The sequence below is a fragment of the Camelus bactrianus genome, chromosome 6 (assembly GCF_048773025.1).
Source record: "Camelus bactrianus isolate YW-2024 breed Bactrian camel chromosome 6, ASM4877302v1, whole genome shotgun sequence".
NCBI lineage: Eukaryota > Metazoa > Chordata > Mammalia > Artiodactyla > Camelidae > Camelus > Camelus bactrianus.
In genome coordinates, this window is record NC_133544.1 from 63,081,844 (window position 1) to 63,097,772 (window position 15,929).

Genomic DNA, 15,929 nt, shown 5'->3' on the forward strand with positions numbered 1-15,929 from the left:
CTCTTCTCCCCTCTGCTTTTAGGTTTCTTTGTTATGGACCTTTTGGGAATTTTTGGCTTATGCTATTCAACTAAAGAGAAGAGAGATTTTTGTTCACATTTAAGTAGCTCGGGAAATACCAGAGGTCAGGCAGGGATGGTGCCACTACCTGTCGTGGGCATAAAAGGAGAAAACTGGGAGGGCTTGGGGCTCTGAGACAAGGATGGATGTGATTGCTGAGACCCTCCTCCCCCTTTTCTGCATAACAGCAAAGCTGACAGTGACCCCAAGCTAGGGTATAGGAGACCAGGTGGGGCTGAGATGCCTGTTCTCTGCCTTCCCTGCCTGATGCAGATTGTTCAGAAGGAGGCCGAGCGGGCTGAACGGGCCAAGGAGCGGGAGAAGCGGCGAAAGGAGCAGGAAGAGGAAGAGCAGAAGGAACGGGAGAAGGAGGCCGAGCGGGAACGGACCAGACAGCTGGAGCGGGAGAAGCGGCGAGAGCACAGCCGAGAGAGGGACAGGGAGAGAGAGAGGGACAGGGAGCGGGACAGGGGGGATAGAGATCGGGAGAGGGAGAGGGACCGGGAACGAGGCAGGGAGAGGGACCGCAGAGACACCAAGCGCCACAGCAGGAGCCGGAGTCGGAGCACGCCGGTGCGGGACCGGGGTGGGCGCCGCTAGCTGGGGAAACACTAGGGAGAGCTGCAGGCATCTGCCACCCTGCCCCAGGGGGGTTCAAGGCCACAGAGGGATAGGTACAATCTCCATCACCCTGGAACCAGGGGTCTTTAACACCATTTGCCCAGTGCTGAAGTATGGCTGCCACCTGTCCCCACATACCAAATGGAGCAGTGGCCATCTCGCCCCCACCGCCGTAATCTATCTCTTGAGACCTAGCCCTCTCCTCCGTCTCATTTCCCATTAAGTCTGTGAGAGGGAAGAGCTAGGTTAGGGAGAGAGGTGGTTGGCCCAGAGGTGGGGAGCAACCTGGAGCCCCAAACCTCTCTCATTTTCCTCCATCCTGCTCACCACCTCCTTTGGTACTCGCACCCTCTTCTTGGGAACAGCCGGGGCCAGGACTGGGTCACCTATGAGCTGAATCAGCATCTCCTCCTGAGTCCCAGGGCCCCTGCAGTTCCCAGTCTCTTCTGTCCTGCAGCCCCTGCTTCCTGCCCACCGGTTCAACTTTATATCCACCTTTTCCTTTTGTTCAATTTTTATTTTTATTTTTTTTATTATTAAATGATGTGGTCTATGGAAAATAATAAAAATCTGACTTAGTTTTAACTAGTGTGTGAGTGGCTTTCCTTGCGCAGGGCCTGGGTGAGAGCCAAATTTTGAGGAGGTGGCAGCGTTGCTTGCATTCCATACACTTAGGCAGGCTGCTTCCTGGAGCAGAGGCTTCCCGCCCTCCATCCCTTCCTGGGCTCTAACCACACCGCACCTGTGGATCCTCCTCACGAGAATAGAGGGAAAGACCCCCTGGGAAGAGGAAGTTCCGTTTCAGGGCTCCCGGTCCTGTACTAGAGGCATTTGGTCACCTGCTTGCCACCTTCAAGGTGCCTCCCACAACTGCCACCAGGGGGCGGCAGGCGCTCGCTCAGTAGGCTCCTGTAAATGAGCTTCCCCAAAAGGCTCCGCTCCTCACCTCGGCGCCCTCCCGCCGATGTGCCTCGGTCCCTGACCTGTTCCCTGGGCCCAGCCTGTGGACTCCCTGGATCAAGCTGCCTTGTTTAAGCGCCCCCAGCAGGCCCGCCACCCTGCTCTGCACGGGCTCCCAGAACGGGGCCGCCTCACAGCCGGGGTACACAGCAGCCCTCAAGGCCGGTCCGGGAGCGCGGAGCCGGGCCTCCGCAGTGGGCTCCTGAGTCCCCACCTCACGGCGCGCTCGCCTTTCGCCCCGCTGTGGGGGGCGTGCGGGTGCGCCCTCCCCGCCGGCTCTTCGGAAACGGCCTGGCGCCGTGGCCCGGACGCCCTCCCGCCCGGGTGCCCCTCCGGGCCCTGCGGGCCCGGCCCGGGAGGGGCTCCGCATCTGTATGCGCCCGGCGGCCCGGCAGCGCCGAGGGGGCGGGCACCAGGCACCGCCCCCGCCCCCGCCGCGCGGCCCGGACTGGCCGGGGAGGGTCGGAGGCTGGGCTCTCCTCTCCCGCGCGGCGCGGAGCCGCCTCGCTCCTCCGCAGGCGGAGCCTCCTTCCCCCGCCCCCTCCGTCTCGCTCCCTTGTTCTCGCCGGGGCCGCTCAGACCTGCAGCGGAGCCGCGGCGCCCGCTCCGATCGGCTCGGGGCTGCGCCCCCGGGACCCGGCGACGGGGGCGGGCGGGGGCGCTCCCCGCCGGGCTGGGCCCCTCGGCACTGCCAGGTAAGGGCGCCCGCCCTGGAGCCCGCGGTCGGGGATCCGCGGAGGGGCAGCAGGGGGGCCCGCAGCCTGCGGGTGTCTTCCGAGCGGTGCGCTCCGCGTCTGGGAGCCCACTGCCGGCTCCCTTCTCCCGCGCTCTATCGCTTTCCCTTCTTCCCTCGCACCTCTCTTCCTCTTTTCCCCATTTTCCTCTCCCTCGATTTTTCTTCACCCTGCCTTCTCTCCGCCTGTTTGCCTTCTCTGCCCCTTCCTGCTTGTCTCCCAACCCTTTTTCCTCTCTCTTGCCCTGTCTTTTCTCATCTCCTCTTCCTCTTTGCCGTTTTCTTCCTTTACCTTTCTCTCCTTTTCTGTCTTTTCCTTTGCCCGCTCGCCTTGCCTTCCTCGGTTCCTTCCCTCTCCTCACCTCCTGTTTCCCACTCCTCTATCCCTTTCCTTCTCCTCGTCCCGCCTCCCTCTCTGGTCCCCGGCTTCCCTCCGGCTTCCCTCTTACATCGGGAAGGAAAAGACTGTCAGGTGTGTGTCTGCTCTGGAGGAGGAGGGGCGCAGCCACAGCCACCTGAGGGGTCCCCTCTAGGAGGAGAGGGAGGAGACAGCGGTGGGAAGAGTCCTCTCTCTAGCTTCCTTCCTGCAGCCCCTCCTGGCTGCTCCCTCTCCCAGAATGAAGTTCCGCGCCGGGGCGGCCTGCTCTGACCCTTGCAGCCGAAGCAGCCCATTTCTGCCCAGCACACATACCGCAAGTCCCCCTGCCAGCCTCCCACCCATTCCCAAGCTTGATACCTGTGACTCCTCTCTGCCTTTCAGACTTCTGCGCTGCCTCTTTTGATTTCTTTCCTCCTTTCTCTTGCTGCCATTCTGTCTCTGTCTCAGCGGACAGTCCCTGAGTCTTGGTCTCACCCTCAATCACATTGTGTCTCTGGCCTATGGGTCTGCCTCTGCTCCCCCTCCCCAGTCTCCTGGCTTCTACTGCCCCTCTTTTTTCAGCTCTGCCTCCCCCCCCCCATTCTGCCTCATGAGCCCAATCCCCCTTCAAGGACTTCAGCTAGCAGTGTTCTGGGGGCAGGTTCTGGAGAGGCGGGGTTCCCCGTGGAGGAGGGACTTTCTCAGGCTCTCAGCCCTGTCTTAGGCTGCACTCCTTGTCATCCCATCCTGACCCTAGTCACCCTGAGACCACACCTCCATGAATCCCAACCCCTGGATTTTAAGTTCCTTTCCCTGGTAGCCCCCATCTCCTCCAGCCCCAGCTGTATGCCCACCCTGGGAGGAAGGGGCCAGATTTGGGGTTCCAAGCCCTCCCATTATCCCCTCTCTTATTTTCTTTCCAAGCTTCTCTACTCAGAGTTGACTAGCCAGAGATTTATCAGCTTGGAGGGCTGGAGGTGAATACAGGCAGGGCCTGGGTGGAGGGAAAGCTCAGACTGTCTGCTCTCTGTCTTAGTCTGGGTTCTGGGCAGTGGGGTGTCTGGTTCCTTGGAGGTCTGGTCTTCAACATCTAACTTTGGGGGAGGGTGGCCATTAAGGGTTTCCTTGATTTGATCCTGAACAGCTACCTGTCCTACAGGTGTGGATCCATGGGGTAACCACAACGCATCTGCCTCTCTGCCCCAGCCAGCTCATGCCTCAGCCTCTGGGGTCAGTAAACAGAGCCCGGGCTGGAGCCCAAACATGTGGGGCCTGGTGAGGCTCCTGCTGGCCTGGTTGGGTGGCTGGGGCTGCATGGGGCGCCTGGCAGCCCCAGCCCGGGCTTGGGCAGGGTCCCGGGGGGCCCCAGGACCAGCACTGCTTCGGACCCGAAGGAGCTGGGTGTGGAATCAGTTCTTTGTCATTGAGGAATATGCTGGACCAGAGCCTGTCCTTATTGGCAAGGTAAGGATCAACCCTTCCCGTGTCTACCCTGACTCTCAAGGCCCTGCGCTCCAGCTTCATCACTTCTGCAATGACCTTGGTCCCTCAGGACTCCCAGCACTCCACCCAGTCCTAGACTTAGACTCCTTACCTTTCTGTCCCTGTGCTTGGAACCCGCTGCCATCTTCCCCTGACCCTTACAGCTGCACTCGGATGTGGACAGGGGCGAGGGCCGCACCAAGTACCTGCTGACCGGAGAGGGAGCAGGCACCGTGTTTGTGATTGACGAGGCCACAGGCAATATCCATGTCACCAAGAGCCTGGACCGGGAAGAGAAGGCACAGTATGTGCTACTGGCCCAAGCCGTAGACCGAGCCTCGAACCGACCCCTGGAGCCCCCATCAGAGTTCATCATCAAGGTGCAAGACATCAATGACAATCCTCCCATCTTTCCCCTCGGGCCCTACCACGCCACAGTGCCCGAGATGTCCAACGTTGGTGAGTACCCCAAGTCTGGATGCTCCAGATCCCATCTCCTAGCTTGCCGTCACCTCTCTTCCCCCCACTGCTTTCTGCCTCAGAACCTACCTCCTTCAATTCAGCCCCATTTACGTCTGGGTCCCCCTCATCTGCTGTTCTTCCCCACTCGACTCTGCCCCTTGCTGAGTGGGGTGCCGGGAATCCCCCACAGGGACATCAGTGATCCAGGTGACCGCCCACGATGCCGATGACCCCAGCTATGGGAACAGCGCCAAGCTGGTGTACACCGTGCTGGATGGACTGCCTTTCTTCTCTGTGGACCCCCAGACTGGTGAGAATAGAGCCCAGGAGATGAGTGGGGCAGCCGTGGGAACAGGCACCCCCTGACCCATCCTCTCTCCCTAGGAGTGGTGCGGACCGCCATCCCCAACATGGACCGTGAGACACAGGAGGAGTTCTTGGTGGTGATTCAGGCCAAGGACATGGGCGGCCACATGGGGGGGCTGTCGGGCAGCACTACAGTGACGGTCACCCTCAGCGATGTCAACGACAACCCCCCCAAGTTCCCTCAGAGTAAGGGGCCAGTGCTGCTGCCTAAGCCATCCTTTGACCACCCCATCCCTACAGCCTCAGGAGAAGGCTGCCCTCCCCACCCCTCCCCCAGCCAGGCCTGGGAGAAGGAGGAGCTGGGGGAGGGAGGAGAGCTGAGGACCTCTCTAAGAACGTCTCTCTCCATCCACCCCAAGGCCTGTACCAGTTCTCCGTGGTGGAGACCGCTGGGCCGGGCACCCTGGTGGGCCGGCTGCGGGCCCAGGACCCAGACCTGGGGGACAACGCCCTCATGGCCTACAGCATCCTGGACGGGGAGGGGTCCGAGGCCTTCAGCATCAGCACAGACTCCCAGGGTCGAGATGGGCTCCTCACTGTCCGCAAGGTTAGCCTCCTGTCTGCTAATGCTGCAGACCCACTCATACCATGTGCTACAAGACATGCTTCTAACTGGTCTAGAACAGACCTGGATCCATGTGTTGGAGCTTAGAGGTCATGGTCATCTCCTCATCTTTCAGATGAGGGCCTGGGGCCCAGGACAGGGGAGTGACTGGCTCAGGACTTTGCATAGAGCAAATCTGTGATGGAGCTGGGGGCAGACCTAGAGTTCTGACCGAGTAATATGTACCCGCTCCCCACCTCAACCACCAAAGTCACTGCCCCTCTGGTGCCCACCCCCCTGGTTTCTACATGCCTCAGTCACTCCATCTCCCTCACTTTAGCCCCTAGACTTCGAGACCCGTCGCTCCTACTCCTTCCGTGTGGAGGCCACCAACACACTCATCGACCCAGCCTACCTACGGCGAGGGCCCTTCAAGGATGTGGCCTCCGTGAGCGTGACTGTGCAGGACGCCCCAGAGCCCCCTGCCTTCACCCAGGCTGCCTACCACCTGACAGTATCTGAGAACAAGGCTCCCGGGACCCTGGTGGGCCAGGTGTCAGCTGCTGACCTGGACTCCCCTGCCAGCCCAATCAGGTGAGCTGAGGTGTGGGCGGGGGCAGGGCCAGGCCTCCAGGAAAGGGCCCAGCAGGAGGCTATTCCCACCCAAGGATGTACCCCTTTTACTGCAAATCACACTCCCCTCCTAGCAGGGGTCTCCCCTCCTGCAGGCCTGTGGGCCAGGGGAGGGTTGGAGGACCTGGCTAACCATTGAGGGATTCTCCACCCTTCTCTCTGGGTGGATGATAGTTGCACCTCCCAGTGGCAGTGAGTGGAATCTCATCTGATGAGTGCAGTGGATTAATTGATGGCTATAGTTATTGATCATGCCCTCAATACTTCACATTTTACCCGCTTGATAACATTTCATTCTTGCAACAGCCTGTGTAGTAGTCTTTATCATTACCATTTGATTCAGAGGCTGTGCCCTGAGAGATTGAGTAACTCTCCCAAGGTTGCACAGTCAGTACGTAGGAACACTTGGATTCAAATCCCGACTTGTCAGCGTCTTCTTGACCACTCTTTCCACCTCCCCCACCAGCATCCCTGTCACAGCACTGAGGGAAGTGCTGGTGTTGTTCCCATCTCATAGTTGAGGAAACAGGCTAAAAGATTTACCCAAGGTCACACAGCTGGTCTGGGACAGGGCAGGGCTAGAACTCAGGTCCCTGATCCCCAGAACAGAGCCCAGAAGTCCAAAAGACAGGCAGTGTTTACCTTGCGTCCACCTCTTTCTGTCTTTCTCCCCGCACCTCCATGAAACCCAGTCTCTTGGGTGTCAGGTGTTTAATGTTGATGACTCCTCAGGAATATTTGTCTCTTGAGGGGATGCTAATGTGAATTATAGCCCTGCATTTGTAGGGCAGACACTGCCCAGTGAGCTCGGGTCCTCTGCCCAGATGAGCCATGAGGCCCAGCAAGGCAAACAGAAGGGAGGGAGGGGTAGCCGTGAGCGCAGGCCCTGCCCCAGAGCAGCCCCAAGCCAGGGTCCATCTCCCCAGATACTCCATCGTCCCTCACTCGGACCCAGAGCGCTGCTTCTCCATCGAGCCTGAAGACGGCACCATCCGCACCGCAGCGCCCCTGGACCGTGAGGCTCGTGTCTGGCACAACCTCACAGTGCTGGCCACAGAGCTCGGTGAGGAGTCCTGGGCCCTCAGGGGGTGGGGAGAAGGCAGCAGCCTCTGGGCAGAGGGACCATCCCTGAGTATGGGGGTGGGGAAGGGCATTAGTGCCATGCACCCTCACCAGTGGACAGCCAGTGGGTCCCCAGCCTGGACCACCACCCCCAGGCAGGCAGGCCTCCTGATCCCCTGGGCTGGCCTGGGCACAGTGGGTCCTCCTGAGCATTTCCCCTCACCTGAAATTTGCTCCCAGACCTGACTTTCCCCAACCCAGAAAGAAACCTAACCTCAAATAGCTCCCAGTCCCTAATGAACCCCACCCTACACCTTGGGAGACCCTGCCTTGCCTTCTCTCTGCTTTAGGCTGAATGGGGTGGCAGGACAGGGCTGGGCCCCTCTCCTGGGAGCTGACTGGGGGGCCCCAGCAGCCTCTCCCAGGGAAGCCCTGCTGGGAGCTCTCAAGGGAGGGGAGAGGGACCAGCCGGGCCTGCTGCCCAGCAGTCACCAGTCACCAGCAGTGTGGTTCAGCTGCTTCTGGGCAGCAGTGGCCCTTAGAGGCAGGGAGATCTCCCTCCCTTCTGTGAACCTCCCCTACCACCCCTGCTCACAGCCCAGGGTCTCCTACATTTACTATCCGTGTCCCGCCCATGGCAGCTGTCACTGTGTGCATACATATTTTTGTATGTCAGTGGAGAGCTATACATGTATGTACATGTGGGTGTGTACATGCATGTGTGTGGTTCCATGTGTGTGAAAAATACATACACATGTACCTGTGAGTATATATCTATAACTGGATATATATATGTATATAGTTGAGTGCTTAGAATTATATTATTTGTGTATATGTGTAAATGGATGTGTACAGTGATAGGTACAAGTAACTGTATACAGACAGTTTTGTGTATGTGAGTGTTCGTGGATGGATGATAATAATCTACTACTTATTGTGTACCAGACACTGTTCTAAGTGTCAAATAGAGATTAATTCATTTAATCATCACCACAACTTTATGAGGGAGGTACGAGTATTTCCCCATTTTAAAAGGAAGGAACTCAGGCAAAGACAAGTTAAGTAACTTCCCAAGGTCACACAGACGTTAAGTGGTGAGGCCATCAGTCCCAGTCAGGCTGCAGAGTCTGAGCTGCTGTCTCCTCCACCACACTGCCTCTCATATGTGTTGAACTGCATGTGGGTAGGTTTATGTTTATGTCCATATAGCTGTGCGTTACGTGGCAGTGCATGTGAGTCTGTTCGTGTGAAGGTCCCTGTGTGTGTATATGTGTATATACAGTGTTTGTGGCTCCCTCTGTGTGTGTGTGTGTGTGTGTGTGTGTGTGTGTGTGTGTGTGTGTGTTCCCCTCACTGTCTTCTCACCTGCCAAATCCTGCTCCCCTCCCCTGCAAGCCCTGATATCAACTAGCAGGCCCTGGGCCCTTACTGCAGCAAGGGAATGGACTCCAGCCCTGTCCTGTCTCAGGGTATCCCAGACCCTTTAGCCAGGCAGCCCACTCCTCAGCCCCTTCCCCAGAGTCAGCCATCTCTCCCCTGATTTGGGGGAAAGACTAAAGGAACCCAGAGGCTTAGCCTAGGAGAGATAAGCACCAGGGTGGGCAGGGATACACACTTTCCATTCCCTCTTGGATGTCCTTGGCAGTGAGGAGCAAGGCAGGGTAATGGTGAAGAGCCACTCGATGATGAGGGGGCCTGTGTCTGACTGTGGTGCCCAGGCTGGCCCAACTCTGCACCTGAGTATCACGCAGTTCCTCCCTCCCCAAGGTCAACTCTAAGTGATAACTCATTGCTACCCCACAGCCTCCCAGACCTCTCATGGGACACATGTGTGTGTGTCTGTGTGTGTATGTCCGTCCTACTGAGTGAAAATGCATTCTCTGGGTCCTGGGGGGTGGTGATACTGCATTCACTGTATATATCACACATCTACTTCATGTATGTTGCATTTGTTTTAAATGCTGAGTGTACATCAAATATGGTATGGATGTGTTTGTATCTTTCATGGCTATTGTCTGCGTGCATCCAGTATGCATCCTCAGTCTACCTTTCACTTATGGTGCGTGTGCCCTGCATGTGGGTTATTACAGATGTACACTCTTGTTGAATATATATGGTGATTTGCACATATCTTGGGTACCACATGGTTGTTGTATGCATTTGTTCCATTCATTTCACACCACTGTTTGCTACTTGCATATTGCACGCATACCTCATGTGTGGCACTTGCATGCTGTGTGCTGCATGTGGCACCCATGCCAACACACCACATATGTGGTGTGTAACTGCGTTGTGTGTGCTCATGCGGGGTGTATGTGTTCATGTTCTGGCTTCAGACAGCTCCGCACAGGCCTCCCGGGTGCAGGTGGCCATCCAGACCCTGGATGAGAATGACAACGCTCCCCAGCTGGCTGAGCCCTACGACACCTTTGTGTGTGATTCTGCAGCCCCCGGCCAGGTGAGCTGCTGAGGCAGAGGGCTTGGGGCCTCAAGACCTCCAGCTGCCCACTCCCTACAAGGCCTCTCCTTCCCTTCAGCTGATTCAGGTCATCCGGGCTCTGGACAGAGATGAAGTTGGCAACAGTAGTCGTGTTTCCCTTCAAGGTCCTCTGGGCCCTGATGCCAACTTTACTATCAGGGACAACCGAGGTGGGTGGCCTTCTGCAACCATGCTCATGCCTGCCTCCCCTGTCCTCTCCTCCTCCAGCACCCCCAGCCCTGCCCACCTACCTGGGCCTTCCACCCAACAGAACATAGATGTGGATTTGCTCTTGGCAAAACTTCCCCATGGCAAGCCGTCTCCCTGGGCTGCACCAACCCTACTGGAAGGTGTCCCAGGAGATGCCCCAACACCTTCGTCTCCCACAGATGGCTCTGCCAGCCTCCTGCTGCCCTCTCGCCCCGCTCCACCCCGCCAGGCCCCCTACCTGGTTCCCATAGAGCTGTGGGACTGGGGGCAGCCGGCACTGAGCAGCACTGCCACAGTGACTGTCAGCGTGTGCCGCTGCCGACCCGATGGCTCCGTGGCATCCTGCCGGCCCGAGGCTCAGCTCTCACCCACCGGGCTCAGCACCGGGGCCCTGCTTGCCATCATCACCTGTGTGGGCACCCTGCTTGGTGAGTCAGGCCACAGCGGGACTTAGATGTGGGGTCTAGGCCTGCAGAGGGTGTGGAGAGGAGCCAGGACCCTGGACGTAGGGAAATCCACCCTAGGTATTGAAGGAACCCTCATGCTTGGATTTCCCTTGCCTGATGCATCCGAGAGAAAAGCTCTGGCCTCATATCCCTGACCCTCCGATCTGTAACGATAATAACGAACCATAAAAGCTGTTTATTGAGCCCTGACTCTGGTTCATTTCATCCTCTCAACAATTCTAAGGGGTAAATATGTTTCTCCTATTTTCCACCCAAGCAATCTAACGACTAAAGAGGTTCAGAGAAGTTAAGCAACTTTATATAGTCACACAGCAAGTATAGGGTTGAAGTCAGGATTCAAAGGAGGTTTGCCAGATGTCAAATCTAGGGCTTCCCACCCCTAGACCTTTCTATCTGGAACCGGGCCCCCCGGTTCCGCGCCCTGCCGGCTCACCGACTAGTGCGCGCCTCTCCCTCAGCTTTGGTGGTGCTCTTCGTGGCCCTGCGGCGCCAGAAGCAGGAAGCGCTGATGGTGCTGGAAGAGGAGGACGTGCGAGAGAACATCATCACCTACGACGACGAGGGCGGCGGCGAGGAGGACACGGAGGCCTTCGACATCAGTGCCCTGCAGAACCCCGACGGGGCGGCCCCGCCGGCGCCCGGGCCGGCCACGCGCCGCGACGTGCTACCCTGGGCCCGGGCGCCGCGCCAGCCTCGGCCTCCCGGCCCCGCCGACGTGGCGCAGCTGCTGGCGCTGCGGCTGCGCGAGGCGGACGACGACCCCAGCGTGCCGCCCTACGACTCGGTGCAGGTGTACGGCTACGAGGGCCGCGGCTCCTCCTGCGGCTCCCTCAGCTCCCTGGGCTCCGGCAGCGAGATCGGCGGCGCCCCGGGCCCCACTGAGCCGCTGGACGACTGGGGGCCGCTCTTCCGCACCCTGGCCGAGCTGTACGGGGCCAAGGAGCCCCCGGCCCCCTGAGAGCCGGCCTGGCCCTGCCCGCGGCCGCACAGGCCCTCTGAGTGAGCCCCCGGGGTCCAGGCAGGCAGCAGCAGCCCAGGGGCCCCCAGGCCTCTCCCATCCCCGTGCCTCCCCTCCCCACTTCCCAGGGCAACCTCCTCCTTACTGCCCTCCTCCTGAGTCGTCTGTTTGTCTCTCTCCAGGGATCTCTGTCTCTGTCTCTGTCTCTGCTGCTTTCTCTGTCTGGGTCTGGGTTGTGTGGCTCCGACTCTGAATCTCTGTTCTCTCACTGTGATTCCACTTTCTGTGGGTCTGTTTTTGTCTCCCCCATTCTAAATCTGTCACACACGGCTCTCTCTGTCTCCCTTGCCCACACACGTGCTCTGTCTCTCCTGCCCACATCTGCCCACATTCTCTGTGGGTCCCTGTGACTGGCTTTTTGTTTTTTCCGTTGTCCATCCCAAAAGCAAGAGAAACTTCCAGCCACTGCTGCCCACCCTCCTGCAGGGGATGTTCTGCCCCAGGTCAGTGCCACTAGACGACGTAGGGGTGGGGGGAAAAGCCCTCCCCTACTTGCTGCTTCTGACTCGGTCTCTCCTGTCTTTACAGACCTGCCCGCATGGTTCCATCCATCACTCATGGCCTCATCCTGGCTCCACTGGCCTCCAGCAGAGAGAGGGAGCCAGCCCACCTCCCAGAGCGAGAGCTCCAGCCCTGCAACGTGGCCGCCTCCCTGGAGCTCTGCCCAGCTGTCAGCCAGCCCTGGGCATCCCAGCTCTGGGCATTGTCTTGTGTGCTTCCCAGGCCCCAGGGGGAGGGGTGGGGAAGGAAAGAGGGAGGCAGCTGGGGAAGGGGAAAGAGGGAGGAAGGGGAGGGGCCTCCATCTCTAATTTCATAATAAACAAACACTTTATTTTGTAAAGCTGGAGCCCTGCTTTCTTTCCTGCACTGAGGTGTCCGTGCAGAGCTTCCCTGTGCCAAAGGGCTGGAGGAGAAGCCTAAGCCCATCCCCTCCGGCTCATTTTCCTTTCTCCTTTGGAGGACAGTCGGCTTCAAGTCCCTTTAATTGAGGAGGGTTTGGGTTGATTCCATTCAGGGACTAAGGAGATAATGACTTGTACCCCCAACTCCCACCACCTCTGGATTCTCTATTGGTCTTAAACTGTCCAAGGAAATTAAGATGTGGGGATTGGCCAGAGGGGAGGGTGGAGGGGAGAAGTGTGGGCAGAGGTACTGAAAAAGGAAGAGATAAAAAAGACTAAGAAAAGAGGGACAAGTTCCAGAGTAGGAAAAAATATGGGTGGGGGACAGCAGAGGGGGCAATTCAGTGCCTTCTGGAGCCTGTGGTGCCAACCAAGGGGCAGATGGGCCAGGGTGAGGTGGCACCGTCACAGTGCATTTGGGCCTGCTGCCCCCGCCTTTAATTCTCCCCAGTCTATGGTCTTAACTCTTCATGGAGCACAAAGGAGGAGACAGAGGGCCAGGGTGGTGGGCTGTTTGCTGTTTGAGGGGCTGAATCAAAGTCAACCTGGGTGGGAACCCAGAGGGCCACTAGCATCTCTCACTGTGTATTCCTGGCCCACAGAAGGGGTCCACCCAGCAACCAGCATTAGCACCCCAGACCTCCTGACTCCAGGCAGGGCTCCTGGGGACGCAAGTAGATGGGTCAGGACAGGTCCTTGTGACCTTCCCCTCCAAGTGGGTGGGGCTGGCCATCGGGGAAGTCTGCTCCAACGGGAAGATGCCTTCTCGTGCCTTCCACACCTGCTTGATTAGGGTAACCAGGCAGTGGGAGAACAAGGACCTTGCTCTGATGACGGAAGGCCTGTGCGAGAGCCTTGAGGGAGAGGAATGAGGGAGACGATTAGGAGGCAGCACCCCAAGCAGATGTCAGAGGGACAGGTCTTCCTTTGCAGGACAGGATGGGCCAGATCTCTGCCCCTTTGGTCTCACCCTGATGTCTGCATCAAACCTTCAGGAATAAGTGGAGAAAAGGAGGGACTGACTCATGGGCCGCCCCTGGGTAGGGAGGGGTGCATTGGAGTGGGATGTAGGCCTTTGCCTGCTCTCCCAGACCTCCTTAACACCCTCCTGAGCTCTTCCCCAACTCATTGAACTCCAAGGAAAACAACAGGGCATAGGGAAACAGGCTTGTCATCAAGACCCTTGGGCTTATCTCTGGTCTTAAATACCTCACCATTGGAAAGACAGAACCTGTCAAAAGGAGTGAAGAGGGGCAGGACAGGCAAGGAAAAGAGAAGAGAGACAGAAGGGGAGAGGTGATGAGAGAAGGGGAGAGGTGATGAGAGAAGGAGCCAAAAAAGAGGGAGCTTGCCTCCTGTTCTGCCCTCTCTATCTGGGTTCAACCCTCTTTCCCTGATTACAGGGAAGGGGAGGGGCACAGAGCGTTCCAGGGGAGTGAGCTGCATGTGGTTCCCAGGGAGCCTTGGGCTGGGTTAAGGTGACAACCCCAGGGTCTGGATTGCCCCTCCCTCCCTGCCTTTTCCCACTCTGGGACCTCAGGGGTGGGAGGAGGCAGAAGTAGTGAACCAGCGGGGTGAGCCTTGCCCCTGCCTGCTTTCTATTCTGGACCATTTTCTCAAAAGAAGTGACAAACCCTTTCTCCTTGATAAGGGGCCATCTCCTTACCCAGGTGGTGCTCTTTCTCTTCCAGCCTGTTTCCTGTTCCTGCACACAGGGGCCGCCCATGGGCCACCTCTCCTGGATCGCTCACTTGCAACGAGACACAGACCCACACTCAGCTCTGCATTTGGAGATGCACCCTCTTAAGCCTGAATCAATCAAACACTTGAACCCTGGGCAAAAGTTGCCCTTCCTCCTGTGCTCCTCCAGTACTAGGCTGGCCCAGGGGTCCCTGACCTCTGGTTATCATTCCCAGAGTCCTACACCTCCTCCCCTGAGGCTAAGAAGTGGGTGAAGGATGAAAAGCTGCTGTGGAGGCCCCCGGCCAGATTCCCAGACCTTGGCTGTTCTGGGCACATTTCTGCAACACTCCCCTTCCTCCCCCCAACCCCAATCATCCCCTAAAGGATGGAGCCTGGAGGTCTCTGTCTGGCCAGCTTCTGCCTAGAGGAATTCTTAGCCTGAGGTGCAGGGTTGGGGCTCAGGACTGGGCTGGATGCTGGCAAGACAGGTGTCCAGGAAGGGGAAAGGTGCTGGTCATTTGAGACTGGAAGCTCTAGGAGTGAGACAGAAAAAGAAAGTTCAGGAACATTCCTTCAGGCCCCATCTCCTAGATCAACCGTGCTTTCTCCCTCACTTGGCCTGGGGAGGGGAGGGTGGGGCGGCGTCCCTCCCAGAGCTGTCAGCCTGCATCTCCAAGTCAGGGCTCACAGGGGAGCAGAGGGGAACAGGAGAAGCAGGAGACAACGTGCTAAGCCAGCAGTTCCCACTGGCACAGCCAGCTCCCTCTTTTCTTCATGCCCTAGAGGGAGCTTCTGGAAGGAGAGGCTGGAGATGGTGCAGGAAAATGGGGCACGAAAGGATGGCCATGGCCCAGGTCTTGGGCGAGTCCCCGGGATGTGCTCTGCCAAGTGAGGGTCTTTGGCTTCATGCAGGAAAGAATTCAAGAGCCAGCCAAAGTAGAGTGAAAGTAGATTATTCAGGAAGACACACACACTTCATAGACAGAGTGCAGGCTGTCTCAGAAGGCCAGAGAGAGAGAGAAAGTATGCTTGGGGATGGGGATGCTGGGTTATTAGTTTTTATGGGCTCAGGAGCTTCATATGCTAACAAATGGGAGGATTATTCCAACTACTTTGGGGAAGGGGCGCAGATTCCCAGGAATTGGGCCACGCCCACTTTGGGCCTTTGATGGCCTGCCTCAGACCGTCATGGCGCCTGTGGGTGTGTTATTTCATACGCTAATATATTACAATGAGCACGTAATGAGGCTCAAGGTCGACTGGGAATTGACTCTTCCCCCATCTTGGGCCTAGTTGGGTTTTAACCAGTTTATGTCCTATCCTTAATTGCTGTGTCATTCTTTTAACGGTTGTCTCCTGCCCCTCTTCCTACCTGTCTCAGAGAGAAGGCAAAGGAATGAGGGGAGAATTCTGGAAGCAGCCATGACAGGCCCGAAAGCCTGAGCACACGGCCTGGCAAGTAGGGCCAGAGGGGGCTCGGCGGGGCCAGCTTCCTGGGCTCAGCACTCCAGGCCCGGGGGCTCCTTGGGTTTCCTTCTTCCCTGGACACCAGGCTGGAACATGGCCCAGCTGCCCTCTCCCCCACATCACTCCCCAGAGGCCTGGTAGCAAGAAGCCCTGGGAGAGAGACTGTGCTGAAGGAGCGCAGCTCTGGAATGGAGGGCCTGGATCCCAGCCTCATCTCTGCACTGACGGTGTGGCCTGGAGCGAGTCACATAACCCTTCGAAACTGCTTCCTCTTCTGTCAAGTGAGGATAACTTTTACCTCAAAGAGTTTTCATAAAAACTGCTTTCAGTAAAGGAGTCATCATCATAGTCATTATGTTTGAGTTGGGGGGGGGCGGTGGTGGAGGAGGAAAGCTGATGCGGGAGGCCCATCACCACCGCCC

At 57.9% G+C, this 15,929-nt stretch overlaps 2 protein-coding genes across 8 annotated transcripts in view; both read left to right on the forward strand.

Moving 5' to 3' along the window:
* ACIN1 (apoptotic chromatin condensation inducer 1) overlaps positions 1-1,266 on the forward strand; it is a 29,991-nt gene extending 28,725 nt beyond the window's left edge. For all 7 annotated transcript variants that reach the window (XM_074365783.1, XM_074365782.1, XM_074365781.1 and 4 more), the window contains one exon: positions 334-1,266. In XM_074365783.1, the coding sequence (XP_074221884.1) occupies positions 334-660 (327 nt within the window). In that variant the 3' untranslated portion in view covers positions 661-1,266. The remainder of the gene's footprint in view (positions 1-333) is intronic.
* Positions 1,267-2,180: 914 nt separating this feature from the next.
* CDH24 (cadherin 24) lies at positions 2,181-14,364 on the forward strand. Its single transcript, XM_074365787.1, has 13 exons — positions 2,181-2,336; positions 3,892-4,196; positions 4,379-4,673; positions 4,867-4,986; positions 5,061-5,228; positions 5,402-5,589; positions 5,927-6,180; positions 7,146-7,282; positions 9,618-9,739; positions 9,819-9,930; positions 10,150-10,398; positions 10,896-11,898; positions 11,984-14,364. Exons 2-12 carry the CDS (start codon positions 3,996-3,998, stop codon positions 11,393-11,395), a joined length of 2,346 nt encoding a protein of 781 aa, XP_074221888.1. The 5' UTR covers positions 2,181-2,336; positions 3,892-3,995; the 3' UTR covers positions 11,396-11,898; positions 11,984-14,364.
* Positions 14,365-15,929: the final 1,565 nt, after the last annotated feature.

Bases quoted from the DNA above. Each gene is read 5' to 3' on its own strand.
- CDH24 (XM_074365787.1), top strand. From the start codon at position 3,996: ATGTGGGGCCTGGTGAGGCTCCTGCTGGCCTGGTTGGGTGGCTGGGGC. The intron at 4,674-4,866 runs GTGAGTACCCCA...AATCCCCCACAG, and splicing joins GCCCGAGATGTCCAACGTTG to GGACATCAGTGATCCAGGTG. The intron at 9,740-9,818 runs GTGAGCTGCTGA...CCTTCCCTTCAG, and splicing joins ATTCTGCAGCCCCCGGCCAG to CTGATTCAGGTCATCCGGGC.